General features: G+C 39.5%; 1 protein-coding gene across 17 annotated transcripts in view; it reads left to right on the top strand.

Annotated features, from left to right (window-relative positions):
• The first annotated feature begins 6,068 nt into the window (after positions 1–6,068).
• The window catches only part of SLC10A7 (solute carrier family 10 member 7), a 271,510-nt gene continuing 252,887 nt past the window's right edge, over positions 6,069–24,691 (top strand). For 5 of the 17 annotated variants that reach the window (XM_054554554.2, XM_054554556.2, XM_054554553.2 and 2 more), the window contains exons 1-3: positions 6,075–6,779; positions 11,233–11,315; positions 24,400–24,475. In XM_054554554.2, coding sequence (XP_054410529.1) covers positions 6,680–6,779; positions 11,233–11,315; positions 24,400–24,474 — 258 coding nt within the window. In that variant the 5' untranslated portion in view covers positions 6,075–6,679 and the 3' untranslated portion in view covers position 24,475. Of the gene's footprint in view, positions 6,780–11,232; positions 11,316–18,296; positions 18,434–24,399; positions 24,476–24,691 lie in introns of all 17 variants that reach the window. The other 12 variants (XM_054554550.2, XM_054554549.2, XM_024246412.3 and 9 more) reach the window with 7 other exon arrangements.

Below are 24,691 nucleotides of genomic sequence, written 5' to 3'. Positions count from 1 at the left end.
GGGCCCCTTCCTCCTTGTCTGGGACCTCCTGCTCTGAGTCACCTTGTTTTCTTTTTAGCTGAGGGTATTTGTTCTTCCAATGTCCTATTTCTTTACAATAAGCACACTGGTTACACTGCAAACTCTGAGAGCCAAGCTGAGTTTCTTTCCCAGGGCCCCCCCTTCCCTTGCCTCTTTGAGGGGACCCCTCTGATTGCTGCAGCTAACAGGTTGGTGTTTCGCCGGGCCTGATGTTCATCCTCTTTGTGGTTTTCCTTAGGGCTTACTGCATCCCTGTTTACAAACACCTGGTTAGCTATTTCTAACTGTGATGTATTCATCTCTGCAAACCCAGCCTGTTTCTGCAGTTTTCTTCTAATGTCTTCTGCACTTTGACTAACTAAAGCCACGTTAATGGTGCGCTGATTTTCAGGGCTATCAGGATCAAAGGGAGTATACATACGATAGGCCTCACACAGTCTCTCGTAGAATTGTGCTGGACTTTCTTCTTTTCCCTGGATGACCTCAGAGACCTTGTTAACGTTTGTGGCCTTCTGGGCTCCCCTCTTTAATCCTTCCAAGAAAGCTTCCCTGTATCGGTTTAGCCTTTGCATATCCTGTCTTTCATTTGGGTCCCACTGGGGGTCGGTTCCTGGTAATTGGGTCCTCAAATACTCTTGCGGGTTTTGGTAATCAGCTGGTGCATGTTCCTGTAGCCACTTAGTTGCTGCTTGGAGCACTCTCCACCTTTCATCTGTGTTAAACAGGAACATGAGCAACTGGTGGCAATCAGCCCAGGTGGGGTTGTGGGTCTGGATAATAGTTTGGAGCAAATCAATTAGAGTTTGTGACTTTTCGGTATAGGACGGGGTATTGTTTTTCTAGTTGAGAAGATCGGCAGAGGTGAAGGGCTGGTACACAAAAACACGCCTCTCCACCATGTGACCATCCTCATCTATCCCAGTATACCGCTGCTCTCTCAGGGGCATTTGCATCCCAGTTTTGGGTCGTAGACAAGCTGCCAAGGGAGGGGTTTCTCCCGAGTCTTCACCTCCTCTCTTGTCTACCCTGCATGGCCTAGGGATATGCTTGTCTTGCAGAGGCGCAAGCGCTGTGGGCTCTAGAGTGAGGAGCCTCTTTCCCTGGTAAGGGGAGGACACCAGTGGGATCACTAGTGCCATCTCCTGCAATGGATCTTCTGATGTTGGGTCAAACAATACTTCAGGAGTTGATTTCCCTGGGTGGGTGGAGCAGGATCCTTCCTTGGCTATCTGTCCTTTTCCTACTAGCATTGCTGCTGCCTGCCCTCTTAGCCACTGTGGGAGATCTAGCACCAGCTGTAACCAAGTGTCTACGTGTGGGAACTGGTCTAGGTATCCTTTACCAGTTACCTTGTGCCACACCTTAGAAACAAGGGACCTGTCCAAGCTTCCTTCTGATGGCCAACCCACTTCTAATGTTGGCCAATCTATTTCATGCAAAGTTCTAAGTTTCCCTGGTGTCATAGTAACCCCGTAGTCTCCACTAAATCCTTCCTTGACATAGTTCCTAGTGGAGTGGGCTTACTTTGTGTCTGACCCATGTCTCCTCGAGACAAACCACCACGCTCACACCACAGAACAAAGAACCGGTAAAAAGGGCACACACACACTTTTTCAGTTTACACCAGACCAGAATCAAAACCAAAATCGGAGTATCCAGAAATTCATACCATGTCAAAACCAAAACCAAAGTATCAAGCAATTCAAGTCAAAAACAAGAACCAAAGAGCTGGTACAGGCACGCCATGGGTGATCAGGCCACGCTTCCACTCAAATGGAGTGGGCAAGTTCCAGAGACCAGTCTTACCAAGTTTCAGATGTCCAGACTTGAAGTGCCAGTTCCTTCCCGGTGTTCAGCCACTGCGTTGATCCTCCGCGAGGGCCTGTCATGCACTGCTCTGACGAGGTGTTCCACCAGGGCAATTGCCTCCCTGGGAGCGCTCTCAAGATCCGCAACGCTGGAGCTAGTCAGAATCCCCTGCAGGGATGTTCCACATGGCAGGCCTAAGCAGTCTAAGAGGCTGCCTTGACCGTCCGTTAATCACCTTGATTCCCAGTCAGGGAACCAAGAAATGTAGCAGAACAAGCCGCTGACAAAACTCCTCAGACACTGGATTAAAGAAGGAAGAGGTTTTTATTCGGCCGGGAGCGTCAGCAGATTCGCGTCTTAAGAGCGGAGCTCCCCAAAGACAGAGTTCCTGGCCCTTTTAAGGGCTTACAACTCTAAGGGGTTCCACGTGAAAGGGTCATGATGGATTGACAGCACATGTGGTTAGAGTTGGGGGGGGGGGTTAATCTTTTAACCTCAGGCCAGGTCATCAGTGGCACCAGCTGGTCTTGCCTCTGACTTCATTCGTGTTGTTTTCCAACTTTTACTTCCTCCTCTTCAGAGAGAGGAGACAGTAAGAGAAATGGCTTCTCTCCTCAGTAAGCTGTTCTGAGTAGTGTGATAAAATCTTGCACTGTCCAGGACATAAATCCTTCCTTTGTCCAGCATATCCACACTGTAGACACTACCTGCCTTTAGTCACTTAGTAGCCATCTTGGTTATGAGATACTGTTGTGGTATCACACTGCTTATGTTCAAGTAATCCCCCTATTTTTTTAAACTTAATTGTTCTATTTTATTAGTCATGTGCTACAGATGATGTTCTAGTCAAGACAGTGCTCCCATAAGACTATAATGAAGCTGCTGGGTGTGGCAGTGTGTACCTGTGGTCCCAGCTACTCGGGAAGCTGAGGTGGGATCGCTTGAGCCCAGGAGCTCAAGGCTGTAGTAAGCTATGATCGCACCACTGCACTCAGGCCTGTGCAACAGAGTGAGACCAGCTTTCTTAAAAAAAAAAAAAAAAAAAAGGACTATAATGAAGCTGAAAAATTCCTATTATCTAGTGAAAATGTACTCATTGTAATGTCATAATGCGACACATTATTTATGCAAATCTCTGATGAAAGAAAGAAATCAGGCAAAACACCATAGGCATATTTCTGAAAAGAGCAACATCTCCCAAAGAGACTGAGGTAGGTCCTTCAGGAGGTATTCTGGAAGAAGGCATTGTTGTCATATAAGATGACTGCTCTACATAGGTTACTGCTCCTAAAGATCTTCTACAGGGACAAGATGCGGAGGTAGAAGACAGTGATATTGACGATCCTGATCATGTGCAGGCCTAGGCCAATAGGTGTGCGTCTTAGTTTTTTTAAAAAACTTTAGAAAAGTAAAAACAAAAATGTAAATAGAAAAAACTTATAGAATAAGAACATAAAATATTTTGGACAGCTATACAATGTGTTTTAAGCTAAGTGCTATAACAAGAGTCAAAAAGTAAAAAAACAAAAAGTTTATAAAGTTAAAAGTTACAGTAAGTTAAGATTAATTTATTACTGAATTTAAAAACTACTGTTAAATTAAATGTAGCCCAAGTATAGTATTTATAAAGTCTACAATAGCATAATGTCCTAGGCCTTAACATTCATTCACCACTCACTCACTGATCCACCCAGAGCAACTTCCAGTCCTACAAGCTCCATTCATATTAAGTGCTCTATACAGGTATACCATGGTGTTTTTTTTTTTTTCTTTTTAAAGAAATGGAATCTTGTTATGTTACTCAGACTGGCCTCAAACTCCTGAATTCAAGTGAGTCTCCCGTCTCACCCTCTTGAAGTAGCTGGGACTAGAGGCACACATGACTATGCCTGACTCCATTAAAAAAAAAACCTCTTATACCGTAATTTTACTATACTTTTTCTACGTTTAGATATGTTTAGATACACAAATACCACTGTGTTGCAACTGCCTACAGTATTCAGTATAGTAACATGCTGTATAGGTTTGCAGCCTAGGAGCAACAGGCTATACCATATAGTCCAGGTGTGTTGTACACTATATTATTTTGGTTTGTGTAAGTACACTCTATGACGTTTCTCTAATGATGAAATCGTCTAACCATGCATTTCTCAGAATGTAACCCGGTGGTTAAGCGATGCCTGACTGTATTAACTATTGTTCATCTCTTACTGTGCCTAATATATAAACTAAAAATTATCATCATAGGAATGTATGTATAAGAAAAAATACCATAGCATATATAGATAGGGTTCAGTACAACCAGCAGTTTCAGGCATCTACCTAAGCTTCTTGGAACGTATCCTTCCAGGATAAGGGGGGACTACTGTGATTGAGTTAAGGATCTTGAGAGATCATTTTGGATTATCTGGGTAGGCCCTAAATCCAATGACAAGTGTCTTTATAAAAGACACACAGAAGAGGAGGTGCAATGTGAAGATGGATGCAGAGACTAGAATAACGTGGCCACTAGAAAAAAATACAGAGGAGAATGTGATGTGAAAACAGTGGCAGAGATTGGAACACTCTAGCTACAAGCCAAGGAAGGCACCACCAGAAACTAGAAAAGGCAAGGAAGGACTCTCCCCTAGAGCCTTCAGAGGGAGTATGGCTCTGCCAAAATCTTGATTTTGGACTTCTCTCCTCCAGAACTGTGAGATAATAAATTTCTGTTGTTTGAAGGCATCCAAGCTCGAGTATTTGTTTCAGCATCCACAGCAAATACAGGCGAGAATATAATTCACGGTACATTATATTCTTTTCCTTTAAGTACCATTAAAAACAAAACAAAAATATCTCTGAGTTAGATTCTGCTCTACACAGATCAAAGAGGTACTAGTAAATAATTTGTGAACAGCTGTAAAGTTAAAATAGCTCAATTTCTGTAAACTTAATGTTTAATGATGTTTTAATACAAAACTATCCCTTCAATGACAGACGTATGACTCTTTAACCTACTAAGAAATTACTATAAGAAAATAATTATGTTGTAAACTATCTTTCATTTATCTTCACGTATCTTCTGACTGCCTGACAACTAACATCAAATTTTATCATATTTCATGTACCTGTCTCCTTTCAGAGTAAACTGCTTAATGTCATCTATGTCTCCCTGTTAAGTCCTTTTTATCTTGAAATTAATTTGTTTTCATGTTGCCTGATGTATAATTAGATGACACTTGGTACTGTGTAACCTACAACTGGGAGCACAACTCTTAAAGTGGCTTAGTTTCTGGAAGTCTTGCCATCAAGATAAAGCTAAATTAAATACAGGAAATGACACGAGTGTCTTTCCAGCTTTGAATAAATTCAGAATTAAAGTCTGGCATCACGAAACAATCTCTTCCAAACCTTAAGTTCTATTTTTAACCATTTAAGTGGCAGATGCCAGGTTATTTCAAAATGTCACATACTGTTTTCTTTCTTCATTTGGATGAATGATACAGTGGAGTTCATGCTCTTGCAGGGTCCACCGGTAGGAAGTCCATTCATGAAACCATCAATGTCACTGGTTGCCACAAAACATTTGAAGGAAGAAACTGGCAGATAGAACTAGCACTCGTGGCAACGGAAGGTAGGACTCCCCAACCTCTCAGACTCGATCCCCCATTACTTCCGCGTTGGAATCCGCGACCCTCTTCCCAGAGTTTTCCTGTGGCTTAGGTAGGTCAGCCCTGGGGGCGAGCCAGAGCGGGCACCCGCGCGCCCAGGGGCTTGCCAGCGCAGACCCCACTCCGCCCGCGAGTAGCTTAGTTGGTGGGGAGACTTGAGCTCTCACTTTCGGCCCGCAAAGGCAGATCTGCCCCGATCCCCGCAGCCCTCCCTAGTCCCGGAGACAGGTGTGGGCCGCGGAGGGAACTGGATCCGGGCCAAAAGCCCACCCGCAGGCGAGCGACCTCGCGAGGTCCGGCCCACCTTCCTTGGGTTGTGGCGGACGCCGGCAAGCCCAGGTCCAGTGAACGTGGGCATCTGCCCGGTGACGGATTTTCAACCCACCGCCAGGGCTAAGGCTCCCCGCCCACCAGCGAGCCACTTTCCCGCGCGGACACCTCTAACTCCGGCAGCCCAGGCTGGGAACTCGGAGATCCAGAGTGACCTCCCCTCCCCCCCGCGCACACGTCAGCGCTGGCGTCGTGGAAGCGCCGTAATGTCCCGAAGAAGCGCGTCTCCAAACTTGCACCCCGCTGCCGCAGCTTCAACGGAGAAATCCCTTGCCCCAAGCACACGTCAGCCCTGCCCGCGGAGTCATGGCACAGCAAAAGAGAGGCTCTCCATGGAGATATACTCCAAAAGCGTGGGTGGCTGTGCCTAAAGGTTTGTTAGAGAAGGACAGTCAGTGAGGCTTGCTGGCTGTGGCGCCTTACGACGCTCTCCCCGACCCCTCGTCATTCAGAAGGTTCTGCAGGTCTCGGCAGCGGTGGGCTTGTCAGCCCCATCCGGCGGCCAGCCTTCCTTGCCGGATCGCCCACGTTTGTCGGCCTGGTCCAAGTTCTTCGTTTCAAAGCATCTGCACCTGCGAGCCCGCGGGCGGAGGCGCTGGGGGCGTTTGTGCGCGTGTATTCTGAGGCGCGTGGTAGTGATGGCGGCGCTCAGTGAGACTTTCCTGTCACTGGATACTACTACTCCCAACCCTCCTCAAAGCCGCCGGAGCAACCCCCAGGTGTTTACTTTACAATCGGCAATTTGACTTGCTCTGCTGCATGTCTGGAGGGACCAAGGAAAGTGTGGAGACGCTCCAAGGATTAGGTGATCGGAGCTTGAAAAGAAAAAAAGCCAAACAAATAAACAAAACCCACCCACCCTAACAAATATGAGGCTGCTGGAGAGAATGAGGAAAGACTGGTTCATGGTCGGAATAGTGCTGGCGATCGCTGGAGCTAAACTGGAGCCGTCCATAGGGGTGAATGGGGGTAAGTGCTGCACCTCTGCCGGCTCCACCGCGGCTCCCACTTCAGAACTAATTTGTGAGTCTTGGAAAGGTGGGGCAACCCTCATTGCAAGCGCTTGCCAATTTCAGGGGGCACTGACCAGCCTTTGGCCCTTTTGCTGGTTTTCTAATTTACCAACCCCAGAGGGAACTTGTAATTAGGAACGGGGCAAAGGAATTTGAGCGCAGGTTGCCTTTTCCGTAGACAAACAATGACTATCCTGAGTGTCAAGAAGTGAGGTTACAGAGAATGAAACTTACTCCTCTTGCCTTCAAAGTAGCATCCTATCCCAAGGGAATCTAGGTTGCTAAGAGTTCCGTATCTATCTTGGAATGGACCTCATTATCGAGTCTACTTTCGAGTCCTCCCCGCCCCCACATTAAAAAAAAAAAGTGGAGGAAAAACAAGAAAAGGGACACCTCCGCCCCCAACTCAGATTTTATGGCCCACATGTTGGAGAGTGATGATTTGCTGTAGTTGCTGGCGCTCCAGAAACTCCCAAGCCGACTGACACGTTGCACTGTTTCATTACAGGGCACTTCATTACAGCATACTTCCGTGTGCTGCCGGGATTCAGTTGCTATACTAGCAGTCTAACAGATACAGACTGTTAAACTATGTGTAGTGTAGTGTAGTGCGTGTTTTGGCAAGGAAATGTAGATGGACTGAAAGCACACTTAGATCTCTGAATAGTGGGAGCTTTGTACTGGAGATGATGGGCACTGGTGGGAACATTAGAAATATTAGTTTTTTATGCCCCCCCAACACCTTTAGACAATCTTGTACTACTTTTCATAAACATTAATTGAATTTATTCAATTCGCTTGTCTTTTTGACCTTGTTTATCAGTTTCCAAGCTTATTGACAGGCTTAATACCTAACACATGCAACCGGAGAAAATAAGGACAGAGGTGAACAGGCACAATCTTTCATAGTAGGAAGCGCTCAGGAGGATATTTGAAGTTATTTTTATCTTTTTGTTAAAACATGATGGAAGTGAATGAAATGATCTCTTAGGAGAACAGTAGTGGTCCCTTCTCCCCTTAACCTCCACCCCATTACTCTGTTTAGAAGTAGCTTCCGGGAACATTTTAAAAGGAATTATTTAAACCAAAATTGTGGAGATGAAGGCTTGTTTGTTTTAAAATTTTGTTCTTCTGTATTCAACTTAGAACAAAATGTGTAGAATATGTAACTATGAGAATAAAGCAGTTATTCCTGGTGGTTTCTCCCTCTGATTGATGATAATAGTTTCTTCTTTAACACGGCTGCTCTGTGAACTTTTGGGAAACTCTTGTGAAGATCAGGTCTGTCAAATGAAGACCCCCCCATCCCCGGAGCTAAATGAATAGTAAGACTTAGAGTACCTTTGCATGATCTGCAATGCACACTTCACTAGCTATCGCTTCTCGTGTTAGATCTCTTATTTGCTCAGTTTTGAGATGAAATTACAGAGGATGTATGATCTTTAACTTTAAATCTGCAGGGGCTAAGTTTGGCAAAATATCTTTTACCTTGCATTCCTAAATATTCTGTGGGAAGAAAGGTGTTGAATGCTGAACAATTTCCGTGGGGCTTTTGTGCAGTGGCATGTATGAGATAGATTCTGCAAACTTGTGTGTTCCATAGACTCTGCTTGTTAATATTTTGGTACATTATTGTATCATAGAAATGCCATTTCCCATTTTCACTAGTCCTTTTGTCTTTAATGTAGGATAATTCATTCCTTTGTTTAATTATAGTAGAATGTTAACAGTGGGAGGGGAACTTTTAAAGTGTTTTAAGCCAACATGCTTCTTTTACAGTTGAAGATACCAGGTGACTGTCTCTAGGTTAAGGTAGATAGCTTAGGGAAGAGGAACTATTGGAGACCAGGGTATTTAAAATTCCTGGGAAACTTCTACTTCCCAAGCAAGCCAGATTCCTTGACTTTAAAATCTGTTCCTGAATCACCCTGCTTAGCTGCTGAAGAAATATTACTTGTGTGAGCTGCTGAGACAGATTCACTCACAAATATAAAGATAATGTACTTCTTATAAAAGTTTTTGAACAGCCTTCACTGCCCCCAAATGTAATGCCTTTTGCACTTGCCTTCTCCCTTTCCTTCCCTTTTCTTAGATCTCAGCAAAATGATTTGTGTAAATGCCAGGCATATTAAATAATTTATTACAGCATTTGAGGAAATCTTTGTTTCTTTTATTCATTGTTGTGCTACAAATGCCTAAGACATAGTAGGTCCTCTCTCTCTCTCTATATATATAATATTATAGATTATGTTAAATAATATATTATATATTATCATATATATTATGTTATATATTGTACATAATATGTTATATATTATATAAAATATATTATTATATATAATATATATTCTCTCTCAGAGGGGCCTTGAGATATTATGTATATTATATATTATATACATTATTGTATCATATATTATATATTATGTTATATACATAATATATATTAATTATATATTATATTATATATATATGGTGATTTTTCCTGAGCTTGGTCTTCTGTCCATATATCGAACAAGTGGAGGGTTTCAGGCTATGGAGGAGCCATGATTGTTGTCCTGTTGTTTTGCTTAAGTGAGTGTATTAGTTTCTTAGGGCTGCCACAACAAATTACCATGAGCCAGGTGGCTCAATACAACAGAAATTTATTATCTCACAGTTCTAGAGGCCAGAAGTCTGAGGTCAAGATGTCCTCCAAAGGACATCTGGGAAAGAATCCTTTGAGTCTTCTAGCTTGTGGTGGTTGCCAGCCATTCCTTGGCTTGTGGCAATATAACTCCAGTCTGCACCTCTGTCATCACATGGCTGTCTTCCTTGTGCATGTGTCTGTGTCCAAATTTCCATCTTTTAAGAATACCAGTTATTGGATTAATGTCCCTCCTAATCCAATAAGACCTCATCTTAACTAGATTACATCTGCAAAGACCCTATTTCCAAAAATGTGACATTCACAGGTTCTGGGTGGGCATGAATTTTGGGATTCCGGGGACACTATTTAATGTAGTACAAGAAGACTGAATAGGATGCCAAATACGAGATGATCTTAGGTTTTTAAATGTTGCCATGTAGCAAGATTTCTCAGCCTTGGCACATTGACATTTTGAACATGATAATTTTTGTTGTTGGAGGGGCTGTTCTATGCCTTCCAAGATGTTTAATAGAATTCCTGATCTCTGCCCACTAGATGTTAGTAGCACATCCTATCCCCCAAGTTATGACAACCAAAAAACATTTCTAAACATTTTCAAACGTCCATGGAGGGCAAGATTTCTACTGCTGGAGAACCGCTGCTATATAGGTATAAAATGTCATTTTGTCAAGACTGCGTTTTTTGAAAGAATGTTGTTTTTTGTTAGCACATTAGGTCTTCAAGCCAATTGTGTACATATCACAAATGATACTTATATCCACTCACAAATGATACTTTTAAGTATTGTTCTCGCAGTGTTAACACATTTGAATGCTGCCTTCCTAACTCCAGAGAGGATTTCCTGGAAGGCAGGGACCAGGCCTGGCTGGGTCACCACATGTCTCTAGGGCCTAGCACAATTTAATAATAATTAAGGTCATAGCAATTTATTATTAAGTACTTTATATGCATTATCTCATTCACATAGCAAGTGCTCAGTAAGTATTTGTAGAATGAATACTCTTGGGCAGAACTGAATGCATGTGTGATTACAAGCTTTTGTTTCTGATATCCTGGAAGAAATGAAATAATATTTGCTAAAGAGAAGGGAACTTCTTCCACTGATTCTCTTCTTTGGGCTCGGGGGTATTTTGATTGTTATATAAGTGCTGATACCATGATAGACATAATTAGGACCTCTATTGAAGGATGTTGTTACATGCTCTCCTGTGTGCTTCTTTATTCTTCTGGTCTGAAGATACCGTGCTGAGCAAGGCAGCCATGGTCCTTGCCCTCTGGAAAATGCTCTCTGGAGTTAGGCTGCATCACACAAATGCTTACCTCTGTTGGGACAGTAAGACACTAGGGGTGACACTGATATCTAAAGTACCATTTGTTGTCCTGCAGTAGATTATTATTATTATTATTATTATTATTATTTTAAGACAGAGTCTTGCTTTGTTGCCCAGGCTGGAGTACAATGGCGTGATCTCAGCTCACTGCAACCTCTGCCTCCTGGGCTGAGGTAATCCTCCCACTCAGCCTCCCAAGGAGCTGGGACTACAGGCGTGCACCACCATGCCTGGCTAATTTTTGTATTTTTAGTAAAGACTGGGTTTTGCCATGTTGGTCAGGCTGGTCTTGAACTCCTGGCCTCAAGTGCTCTACTCGCCTCGGCCTCCCAAAGTGCTGGGATTACAGGCGGGAACAAATAGATTCTTCTTTTGTGCCAAGTTATCTACTAAAATTCTTTTCCAACAATAACTCTTTTTTCTCTTTTTAGGACCACTGAAGCCAGAAATAACTGTATCCTACATTGCTGTTGCAACAATATTCTTTAACAGTGGACTATCATTGAAAACAGAGGTACTGTCATCTATGGGACACATGAAAAGCAGGGAGAAAAATTTAATTTCTACTTACCTTAAATTTCAGAGTCCTTTGGTAAGGCTGTTTATAGCTATAATCTGAAGGATTCACTATAGCAGAAGATAACTTGGTCGGCAAAGGACTTGTGTTTCATTCCTACATACGTGTATTATAAAAGCTGTACAGTTGAGCAGCATGGGCCCTGAGGATGTGGTTATAATGAGTATGTTTTTAATATGACAGCTGAACTGAAGCATCTACTTTAGTTCTTCCTCAACTTATGGTGGTAACTACAGTGGTGCCTGCTATGCCTGGGCACATTTGAGCTGTTGATGTTCAGTTTGGTTTTCATAACTTTTGTGGATCATCTTTGGTTCCCAGGACTCATGCTGTCCAAATAATGCTTAATTTGTCATAACTTTTAACTAATTTTTATTTAGAAAAGCTTATTGTTCCTTAGCATATCTATTAAATATTAATAGATGTTTTAAGAGAAATATTGATGTTTTTCATTTGACACGTATATGTATGTGTATGTGTGTGTATATATACACACACATACACATACATATACACATACATATGTGTCAAATGTGTGTGTGTGTATATACACACACACACACACACACACAACCCACACCCGTATATATGTAGTGTTATTTACTGATTTACTGATTCAGGTTTCACCGAACATGAGATTCTCTTGGAAGTAAAGAAATCCAGACATTTTTACATTTACGTGGGATAGAGGAATGAGTAGAATTTATGATTCTCTTTTAACTTACAATGGAAGAAAAAAAAAGAGGAGAAAATACCCATTTGCTCTTGAAGAAATTACATAAAACTATCATTCTAACATCCTGTTCTTATATAGATGGGAATATCTCACTATAAGAAGGTATTTTGTTTTTGGAAATGGCTTTAAAAATTAAAATTCTATTCCAGCATCATGTCTTACCTTTATTTATTTTAAGTGTGATTGGAATGGAGACTAAATTTAGTTATCTCCTTCTTAGATCATCCTAGTAGCAACATGGAAAAAATATGACTTTACTAAATTTATGTATTCTGTAGCCATCAGTTGGTATAAATCTTTTCATTTTTTTTTTATTTTTTTATTTTTATTTTTATTTGAGACAGAATCTCACTCTGTCGCCCAGGCTGGAGGGCAGTAGTGTGATCACGGCTCACTGCAACCTCCGCCTCCCGGGTTCAAGTGATTCTCCTGCCTCAGCCTCCCGAATAGCTGGGAGTACAGGCACCCACCACCACGCCCGGCTAATTTCTGTATTTTTAATAGAGGTGGGGTTTCACTACATTGGCTAGGCTGGTCTTGAACTCCTGACCTCAAATGATTCACCCACTTCAGCCTCCCAAAGTGTTGGGATTACAGGCATGAGCCACCACACTCGGCCTCATTGGGGTATTTTTTGATATACATTGGATCATTGTGTAGTGTCTATAGCTGATAAATTGTGTCTCAAGAATTGTAAATATTTTCTGTGATTACCTACTTTTCTGAAAATAACTGACATGGGATGAGATTTCCAAGTATGTCAAATTCCAATTTTGGTATACAATATTGATATGAGAGGACCATAATTACTACTTACAGGGCACAGGCTTTTTTTCTGTCAACATATGAGTTCTAATATTTGTTCTCAAATGTGGGGCACAGTGATACAGAAAGATATTTGCTACTACCATAATGTTGGACTGATCTTGTTTGGAGGTCTTCCTGCTGACCTTGGCTAATGCTCTTTATGGAGCAGCTTTCTAACCCAAGTCCTTTACTTGGGACGTTGCTCTATGTCCCCTGGTGGCTGCTTAATGGCTACAGCTATTACTTGTACCATGGGAAATCCAGAAAGCGACTTGATTTCTCTCACTCCTTAGCTTCTTACTTAATGCGATTCTGTGAAGCAGCCAACTTTGTGAGATGCAGGAGTTGAAGAAGGAAAAATGCCACAGCTGTCAGCATTTCTCTAAGGACTGACTTCTTTTGTAAGCACCTAAGAAACCTTCAGTCATCCACCTAATTTGGATCTAATGAAATGCCGTGATCTCGTGCTTTATTGTGGTATCTAAGCAGGAATCAAAGCCATTTCTTCCATCAAAAGCCCTTTTCAAACGAATACAACATTAAGTCATTTTCAAAAGCCATTTAACTTAAGATGTCCTAGATTGTATCATTGTGTAATATTAAACCACTTCTAAACCCTGCTAATTTCATGGGTAACTTGTAACTTAGGAGGTAGCAGTCATATTTGTTTACTAGTTAGTAATCCTAAATTCATTTCAGTGGGGATTACAATTTATATATCTTATTAGGTCCTAAAATAGTTCATTTTTGCACACAGGAGACAGTGAATTATTATTGACTTGAGTTTATTTGGAAGCATTTGTGTTGGTCCCATTCAAGTTTGATTTATATTGAACATTTCTTATATGACTCATACATTGATTTAATGACATGTATTCTAAAATTTGTTTTAGTAATTTGTTAAAATTATAAAGGACACTGTGCTAATGCAATGCTGAGTCTTCAGTTTTATGACTATTAATTTCTAGTTTTTTGAAATTTTGTTGTATTGAAGTGAAATATGGTCACATTTAAAATTCATATTTAGTTCACTTCAAACCTGTAGTTTCAGAGGATTTGTCACTTAGCCGACTGTGGCAGGGTGAATTCGTTTCAACAAATATCAATTAAGTGCTTATGGCCACAAGGCACGGTGCTGGGGATAGAAACAAAGGTGAGCAGGAGACTCAGGGGCTGAGAAAAGGTCCTGAGTAGGGCAGAAGATGCAGGTTTTTCTTTATTTTTCTGTAAAAATTATTATTTTTTATCCTATTAGCAGAAAAGCAAATATAGCAAACTCTAAACTTTAGACTCATGCTGTTTGTTTCAAGCCCAGAGCTATGAGCCCGACTCTCGGCAAATGAATGAGATGGTCAGATAAAGGGTTACAAGAGAAATCAGTGTCTAATGAAAATATTTCTATGTCCCAATTAGAGCCCTGGTTTTAAGCAATGCTTGATGCTGTCAATGAGACTCTGATATAATCAGTACATGATGTGGAGTGTCTTCTTAAGTTTATTTTAATGGATTTTGACCTTATTACATATGAATAAACAAACTATGATGCAGAGCCAACTTTTTGATTATTCATGATGGCATTTATTTGACTATGTGGCTCAAAATTCTACATGGGTATGTATGGAATAATAACTGTTTTGGAATTTACAGGGTTTACTTGCTTGTTATTTTCTTTTATTACCTTGTTTTATCTTTATGGTTGTATGCAGAAGATATGGAAAATATATGATTCTGGGATTTTGTGAAAGTCTTGAAGCTCTTTCTTAGAAGCACTTCCCTATTGTTAAGAGGCCCCTTATGAGCCAACATGGTTGGTTGTTGTGACTTGTTTTGCTGGGTTCTTTACTGTGCCATCATTCTGATGCAATGGCAATTTCTAAGCGTCATTTATTAGGTCAGCAGTATTTTCTAAGCACATTTTAGTTTTTATAACTTGTTTCTGTTGTAATAAAAGTGGTATTTACTTATTATAGAAAGATTAGAAAGATTAAAAATGACTACTATTAACTATTAACATCCATTTTTTAGTCCTTTTTAAAAAATATGTTTTATATGCATAATATTTTACAAATAAAATTGGATGTGAATGTAGTATGTTTATACACATATTGTGGACCTTTGCACATACACACATGTAATCTTATTCTTTTCATGTAACATTGTATAATTTAATATTATTTATATTTTCTTTATATAGTATAAAAAAAGTATACGTTACTTTTATGAACATATGATTTATTCACATAGTTCAGAATTAAAAGGTATAAAGATATGTATAAGTCTTTTTTTTTTCACTCTTCCACCAACTATCCAGTTTTCTTCTCTGGAGACAAACAATATTAACAATTTCTGTGTACCTCTCCAGAGATAATTCCATGTGAAACATACACATGCATATTCTACTCCCCTACAGATTGTATTTCATACTGTTTGGCGCCTTAACTTATTTTACTTAAAAAACATGTCTTGTACATTTTTTCATCTCAACACATAAATAAGCCCATTTTTTTTTGTACACCAAATAGTATTCTGTTGTATGGATGTGTCGTGATGTATTTTTGTTGTCCTATATTGATGAACATTTAGTTAATTTACAAGGTTTTGCTATTACAAACATGTTGCAAAGGATAAAAATATATTATTTCTTATATTTGGAAACATATGTGAAGGATAAATTCCTGGAAGTGGAATTGCTAGGTCAAATGATATATGTAGTTTAAGTTGTAACAGATATTCCAAGTACCTAGAATGGTGCCAGGTGCTCAGTAAGTATTACTTAAATGAAGGAATGAGTTGCCAGGTTGCTCTCTATAGGTTATGCCAATTTATACACCTATTGATAAAGTAGGGGAGAGATTCTGTACACCTGCATTCTCATCAACAAGGTATTTAATAGCTCATAACACTCCAATTAGATTTTAACTTTTTAAATGATTCTCCTATTTTTGGACATTTGTTTCCAGATTTTGCTCGAATAGATAACGCTGTGATGATCAATTTTGTGTATAAATGTTTACAATCACGTTTTTATATCTTTAGGATAAATTCCTAGTCATAAAATTCTGGGGTACAAGAATATGAATTATATAGTCCTTGATATATATTACCAAATTAATTTTCAGAAAAGTTATGCCATTTTTTATTCCTATCAGAAGTATATGCAGTCCGGGCATGGTGGCTCATGCCTGTAATCCCAGCACTTGGGGAGGCCGAGGCGGGTGGATCACCTGAGGTCAGGAGTTCCAGACAAGCCTGGCCAACATGGCAAAACCCCATCTCTACTCAAAATACAAAAATTAGCTGGGTGTAGTGGTGGGCGCCTGTAATCCCAGCTACTTGGGAGGTGGAGGCAGGAGAATCGCTTGAACTCAGGAGGCAGTGGTTGCAGGGAGCCGAGATCGCACCATTGCACTCCAGCGTGGATGACAAGAGCGAAACTGCATCTCAAAAAAGAAAAGTATATGCAAATGCCTTAGTGTATTCTGGCTAATCATTTCATTACGGTATTTTAAAAAATAAAAATACTAATATTTGTTTAGTGTTTATCAAATGCCTCTGAGTATATTTAAATAAGATTTGGCTTCAAGGCTGTTGAGAATTCTCTGGAACTGCTGGTGCTCAAGTTTTCTCTGGAGTAGAGCTCTAAGAATTCTGATTCACTGTAAGGATGGCTTGCTTTCTCTTAGGTCTGATCCCAGGACCTAATATGACTTCTGGTAGGCTGAGTGTTTTCTAGTGGTCCTAAATTATACTCAGATTGCTAGAAATTCTTTAGATGTCATTTAGGGATGTCTTGTTACCTAACAGGAAGGAACTGCTGTGTGTATCTCCACACAGGGAGATAGACAGTGGGAAGTGATGAGACTAATCTCAGAATGTGGTGATGAGCAAATGAGTCTGCATTAACATACTGTTGATTAAACTGATAAACTTTGGCTAATGTCTCTGAGGCTGAGGATCTCTTGAACATCTTACCTGAACAAAGGGGCCATTGCAGTTCTATACTTACAACCAGTGACTCTCTGGCATAGTTGAATATGCTTTAATGATCACTTGCTTGTTTTAAAGGACTGTAGTTTTTCTAGCACTTTCCAATTTTCTTTTATTTTAGTTTCCCGTTTTGTTTTTATTTCAACACAATATAAACTCAAATGCAAGTATTTGTTAGTTTATATATATTTGAATCCTAGAGGTTAACTAATTATCCTTTTTTTAGTTGTCAAACTCATAACGTCTGCCTGGTTTCTTATGTTTAATGTGCATTTTTTTCCCCTTTTGGGGCAGCAGTGGGAGAAGCAGGCATGGGTTTGCTAGCATGCCAGAAAATTTAGTTCTGATCTTCACCATATAGTAGCTCTCAACTTCAATTTCTTCATCGGTAAAACAGGGATAATAGTATTTACTTAATGAGATTCTTGTGAGGATTAAGTGAGATAGCATGTAAAGTGACAAGCTCAGATTATGGCACAAAGCTGGTATTCTGTTAGTGTTAACAAAGAATCTAGTGAATAGACTGTGGAAGGAAATGCCATTTGGAATTAGAGACTATCATTGAGGGAAATGTTTTTTAAAGTATTAATTTGTAGATTCAGTAACATCTTGCCAAATTGAGGACTTACAGCCTTGGTGCAATGAATAGAGGTTAATTACTGTATTTGGTTGAAATGTGATAGGTCTTATTAAGGTTTTTTGAAAAGATTTATTATTTTATGTAGGTAAACATACATGTACGTTGTTCAACAATCCCCAAATCTATACTAGTATAAAGTATAGTTAGCTTAGTCCTGGTCCAGCATTTTACACATCTGATTTGTTAGGGCTTATTGTGTATTGTAAAGAAATTAGAATAAGAACATTTAAAAAATTTTAGGCCAGGCATGGTGGCTCATGCTTGTAATTCCAGCACTTTGGGAAGCCGAGGAGGGCAGATCACGAGGTCAGGAGATCGAGACCATTCTGCCCAACATGGTGAAACCCCGTCCTACTAAAATACAAAAATTAGGAGGGCATGGTGGCGGCAGGCACCTGTAGTCCAAACTACTCAGGAGGCTGAGGCAGGAGAATCCCTTGAACCTGGGGGGCAGAGGTTGCAGTGAGCCAAGATCGTGCCACTACACTCCAGCCTGGGTGACGAGCAAAAACTCCATCTCAAAAAAAAAAAAATTTTTAAGATGTTTTAAACAAAAATACTTTATAGCCTTCATGAGTAACTTTTTTCTCTTGCATTCTGTCTCATATGCATATACTTATAGATAAAAATTTTAGCTATGAAAAAACTCAAAATTAAAAACTAACTCATGTGATGTTATTTTAGTAGGGATCTCCTTTCAGGAATAGTTTTCTTACCTTTGTTTATTTTGTTTCCTTAATTTTTCCAGGAGCTGACCAGTGCTTTGGTGCATCTAAAACTGCATCTTTTTATTCAGATCTTTACTCTTGCATTCTTCCCAGCAGCAATATGGCTTTTTCTTCAGCTTTTATCAATCACACCCATCAACGAATGGCTTTTAAAAGGGTATGTTTAAATCTTTAAAAGTGGGTCCACTTTTAATGGGGCATCTCTAGAGACATTATTGTTTCTATGGCAACTATATACAAAAGGGCTTATGTGTACTATCTTAAAAGGAAGTAAAAACACATCTTTGTTTTCCTTTAAAACAATAGTATTTCATCAAGGAGGTTCATCAAATAATTAACAGAATCTTAAGATACACCCTCATGCTTCATCCTGAGGTTTTATGACGAGCACTTTTCTGAGAATTTTAAAGAGTGGTCTTGGAAGAAAAATGAGAAGGACTAGCAGATGTAAGATCTGTATGCAAGTCAATTGGATGTCAATTAATTAGATAATAGCTGAGTATAATGTGTGTTTTAGAAATGTTTAAGGAATAAAACATACATATATGTGGGACAAACGTTACCTTTTCATTGTCTTATGTTTGATATAATAGTTGAACTTAGAGCCTGAAGATTGAATTCCGACCATATCCCTAACATACTATGTGACTTTGAGCAAAGTTTTTAAATAGTTTTTAATGTCAATTTCCCTGTCTAGAAAAGGAGGATAATCATACTTTTACTGCTTACTTACCATTGATGTTGGGGATATCAATTGAAATTACGTATTCATTGATTCAAGTTATTTATTTAGCTTCTGCTTTGTTTCAGGAGTTATTATAAATATTGGAGAAACAACAGTGAAATGCCAGTTAGTTTTGCATGTTGGGGAGTCTCAGGGGGTGTGGTATCAATAAACAAGTAAGTAGATGAGCAAGATAGAGATAAATGATGTAAAAAGAACAAAACAGTGAGATATGTGAAAGTGGTTGGGTGGGCAGGCTGGTGATTAATTTAGATTTCAGAGTTCTGGGGGCAGAATGTTCTAGGGAACGGAAAGAGAATGTACAAAGGCTCTAGGGAAGGATCAAGCCTGTTGTGTTTTCCAGTCAGTAAAGCAGCCAGAAAGGCCAGAACCTGGTGATGTAGAGGAAAAATACCATGTCCTAGCGGTAGAAAAGTAGGCAGGAATGAGGTATGTAGAGCCTTATAGGCCGTGGTACAGCATTCGGATTTTATTCTGAGTGCTACAGGAAGCTACTGGAGGGATTGGAATGAGGGAGTGATGTGGTCTGATTTATGTTTGCAAATGATTCTTCTGATAGCTATGTGGAGAAGAGATAGTAGAGGGGCCTGAGAGAAATCAACTCAGAGAGTAGTGGTGAGGTAGCAGTTCAATAGAGAGGAATGAATGTGTGCCAGATAGATTTTACAGTAGAGCTTTCAGCAGTGATGGGTGAGGAGGATGTAAAAGGAGGACAGAGGAACCAAGGGTGACTTCTGGGTTTTAGGTATGAACCACTGGGTAATTGGTAACATCATTTACTTAAGAGGGGAAAACTAGGTTAGGAGGCATGGTGGAAATCAAGAGTGCCATTTTGGCCAGATTTAGTTTGAGAGAATGAACATAAAATTTCACCAAAAAGTGTAAAATGCCACATAAATATGATGACATCATTTTAGAGCAAAAATGTATTATGCATATCAAGAACCAATAGTTACTGAATATCTGCCATGTGTAGGCCACTCAAGGAATACAAAGATATTTACTCATTTTTGTTGTCTTCTGGGAACTTCCAACCTAGTTGGTTATAAAGGACATATATATATATATGCCTTCTAGTAATCACCAAAATGGGGCACCATGTGATTTTTCAGATGAGTGGTGTAATCAGTTAAAGAATAAGCAGTTCAGCAAAGGTTGGGTACTCGTAGAGATTTCAAAAATGTGGCATTAATGAGATACAAAGATAAAATATTTCCATAGGGTTGGCTTGCAGAAGGCCTGAATTACTGGGCTGAGGAGTTTGCATTTGAAGCTATAGATGATGGAGAGAGAGCTGTTAAAAATGCTAAACAAGCGAATAGCAACATCTTTAAAAGTGGCTACTAAGGAATATTAATTGGACAGCTTGGACTTTCAATATGCTAAATAAAACAAACAATTCTGACTTCAAGATGTTGAACTTAAAGGAATATACACTTACCGTAATTCACTTAGAGAAAGCTCTTCCTGGCTTAGTGTTTTTTCCCTTCCCCTCGCTAATTTGAAAGTACATACTTAGTATATTAACTTGAAGGGGTTGCATAATCATGTCTAAGTTGTTGAAATAAAGATATTCTGAGCACATGCTCCTTACCTTGCATAGTAAAGGGACAGAGTGAGATAGAGGGAACATTGAATAGGCCTTTGTAAGTGTCCAGATTGGCTGAGAAGCATCTGGACAGGGATGATGGTGGCAGTAGTCATGGAGGAAACTGGAAAGTTAGTTATGGTGACAGATTGATTTATTTTTATTTTTATTTTTTGAGACAGAGTCTCACTCTGTCACCAGGCTGGAGTGCAGTGGCGTAATCTCGGCTCACTGCAACCTCTGCCTCCTGGGTTCAAGTGATTCTCCTGCCTTAAGCCTCCTGAGTAGCTGGGATTACAGGTGCCCGCCACCATGCCCGGCTAATTTTTGTATTTTTAGTAGAAACAGGGTTTCACCATGTTGGCCAGGATGGTTTCAATTTCTTCACCTCGTGATCTGCCCACCTCAGCCTCCCAAAGTGCTGGGATTAAAGGTGTGAGCCACTGCGCCCAGCCACAGATTGATTTTTGAGGAGCAAGTGGAGTCACATATAACTTCAGAGTTTCAAACTGGATCATTAGGGGAAAAACTGGTCCCATTGACTGAAAAAAATATGTAAATTCAGAGGGGAAGTTTATTTTTTAGAAAACATATGAATTCTTTCTGAAGATCTGTTGTACAGCATGGTAACTATAGTTAATAACATATACTAGAAAATTGCCGAGAGAGTAGATGTATATGTTAATTAGTTTGATTGTGGTAATAATTTCACAGTGCATACATATGTCAAAACATCATGTTGTATGCCATAAATTTTTATAATATTTGCTTGTCAATTATACCTCAATAAATTTGGAAAACAAATATATAAATGCAATATTAGACATGCTTAGTTTAGGGTGGCAGTCATAGGCAGCTACAAATTTGGGAATTGTAGTTAGGGCTAAAAAATATAAACTTGAAAGTATTCCTACAGATTGAAAATAAGATTGAAAAGATGGCAGGAGAGCCAGCAAAAACAAAAACAAAAAAAACCCAAACAAACAAACAACACCAGAATGACTGGTTTAAAAGACAGAAGCTAAATTTGAATGAACTACAAGGGTAACCATGAAAATATTAGAGTGGCCTGAGAAGTAAGAAGGTAAGCAGAATGAATATGAGGAAGAATATACCAGATTTGGTGATTTGGGGATTACTGGTTACGTTAAGGTTACTATTACTAGTAGAGGGGGCAGAAGTCCCATTTCAGAGAAGTAAAGAGAATGGTCTGTGGGGCCATGGAGGCAGGCACTCTTTAAAGGTCAAAAGTGAGTCACAATGAGAAAAGTGGGATTGTATCTTGAGGAGGCAGCACCACTCATTTCACTCATTTTGCTGTTAGTTATCGACATTTGTGCATTGACTCTTCTGCCTGCTTGAAGGCAGGAATAATGTTTTTACTTCTTTTTAAAGATTCTTTCCTGTGGGATTTTACCCATAGAAGTTATATGAATTCAATATATAGTTGGCAAGTATTTTTTTTTTTTTTGAGATGGCATCTCACTCTGCTGCCCAGCTGGAGTGCAGTGGCACGATCTTGGCTCACTGCAACCTCTGCCTCCTGAGTTCAAGCAAAATTTCTGTCTTTTTAAAGCTATGAGAATTCTGCTTTTTTGCACATAGAGGGGAAGGGGCTGGAAGAAGAGGGATGAAAAAGCTAAAAAGATTGAAAATGCCTGAGAGGATCTGTCCTAGTATTAGGGGTAGGGGAGACAGAAGGCAGAGAGGCTGAAGTGGAAGGCCTAGATAAGTCTTTGACCTATAAAAGTTTTACCCCAGATAGGTGGCTTTGTGAGTTTGGGAAAGTTACTTATCTTCTTTCTTCACTTCAGTTTTCTGTAAGATGGGAATAATAATAACACTTATCTTAAATATAACTTTTGAGGAATAAGTGAGATAGTACGTAAAGTGTTTAGAATAGTGTCTACTACAAATGGTAAATGCTCAGTATTAGTGATGATGATAGTAGACTCTAAGGAAGGCTCGGAGATTGGGAATTTATAATAGGATAGACTACTCTAGTAGCTCTTGGTAAAACAGATCTGGAAAGAAGACCATATTAAATGGAACGGAGTTGGAAATTCCATAAAATGGGTTTTCTTATGCTTCAATCAAAATGAGTTTAAACATTTTTTTCCTATTTCAGAGCTAATGTTGAATCCATTGCATAAAGTTTAGATAATATGTTCTTACAAAAATGAATAAAAATATAGTTGACCCTTGAACACTGTGAGGCTTAGAGGTGCCAACCCCCATGCAGTTGAAAATCCACATATAACTTTTGACTCCCCAAACACTTAACTACTATTAGCCTAACCATTGACTGGAAGCCTTACCTATAATATAAAGAGTCAATTAATATATATTTCATATATTACATGTATTACATATTCTTACAGTTAAGCCAGAGAAAAGAAACATATTAAGAAAATTATAAGGAAAAAAATATATTTACTATTCATTAAGTGGAAATGGATCATTATATAGGTCTTCATTTTTGTCATCTTCACATTGAGTAGGGTAAAGAAGAGGAAGAAGTCTTGCTGTCTCAGGCATAGCAGAAGCAGAAGAAATTCTTGTATAAGTGGGGCCCTCACAGTTCAAATCCATGTTGTTAAATGGTCAACTGTAACCTTTAATCATACCCATTCAAAATCTAAGTCAGATACTCTGTGTCATCTATGCCCTGCATGAACTTTCCACTTAGGCCAGCTACCTGTTCTCCCCAGAAGATATATTCTATATGAATTTTGAGTACTTAAAAAATGTATAGTACTTAAATTTATTACTCATAGTTTCATTTGCTTGTTATGCAATTTATTTTCTGTCCTAAACTAAGAAAATAGACCTGTCATGATCTTGGGTGTGTGCACATATATAATAAAAACAAAATTGAGGATAGATACTAGAATTTACTACAGAGTCTGAATGCAAGAAGTATGTGATTGTGTCATGCCTGTTTCTATAATGTTATTACAACGTTAAAATGTCTTATGAGATGAAGATTTGAAAACTGCTCTTCTATAGAAAGAAATCCAAAGATGTAAGCTTGTGTCTTGTCAAGTATTTTTGAACTTAGGAAGTGGTTTTGAAGATTTAGAGACTTCCTACAAACAAAATGTAGGGAAAATATTTTTCACTTTACCTAAAAATAACCTGACTATATACACTTACCAAATGATTAGCCATTTTGGTTATCTTTCTTTTTTTTTTGAGACGGAGTCTCACTCTTTCGCCCAGGCTGGACTGCAGTGGCGCTATCTCGGCTCACTGCAAACTCCACCTCCCAGGTTCACACCGTTCTCCTGCCTCAGCCTCCCAAGTGGCTGGGACTACAGGCACCCGCCAGTGCGCCCGGCTAATTTTTTGTACTTTTAGTAGAGATGGGGTTTCACTGTGTTAGCCAGGATGGTCTCCATCTCCTGACCTCGTGATCCGCCCGCCTCGGCCTCCCAACGTGCTGGGATTACAGGCGTGAGCCACCGAGCCCGGCCCATTTTGGTTATCTTTCAATGACTGCACTCACTATACCTTGACTGCTTTTTGAATTGTATAATAAGAGCTTAAATAGCTTAAAACAGACTCGCTCAAGCCTGTGGAATAGCATAAGAGGTTAGAACCCATACATTTGCAGCACTTTGTAAGCCATGTTGCCTTGTGTAGACTTGTCTAAATTCAACAGGTCATGTGCGTCAATAAATATGCCCTTATATTCATTTGCTCAGCCTTGCTATTTTAGAATGAATGTAGTGAAAGCTGTCTATGATTAAAAAAATTATTTATAGTTGGATTTTCTTTTATTTTTCAGTTTGCAGACAGTAGGTTGCATGCCTCCGCCTGTGTCTTCTGCAGTGATTTTAACCAAGGCCGTTGGTGGAAATGAGGTGAGTCATGGGGCTACCTTATTTAAACATAAGTGCATGCTGTGCTTTTATTTCAAAATTATATCATAGTTTTGGACATGAAGGGTTGATGTTGCAGAAAACTCCTAGCCATAGCAGCTTGTGAAAGAAGGAGGTGTACTCACATACTAGCATGATGCTAAAATTGATTATGATGGATGGAATTTAGGATTTCAAAGAGAAGAGCAAGGGAAATGA

Source organism: Pongo abelii, chromosome 3 (genome assembly GCF_028885655.2).
Source record: "Pongo abelii isolate AG06213 chromosome 3, NHGRI_mPonAbe1-v2.0_pri, whole genome shotgun sequence".
NCBI lineage: Eukaryota > Metazoa > Chordata > Mammalia > Primates > Hominidae > Pongo > Pongo abelii.
Note: the sequence above shows the minus strand (reverse complement) of the source record. Positions and strands in the feature narration are given on the sequence as shown.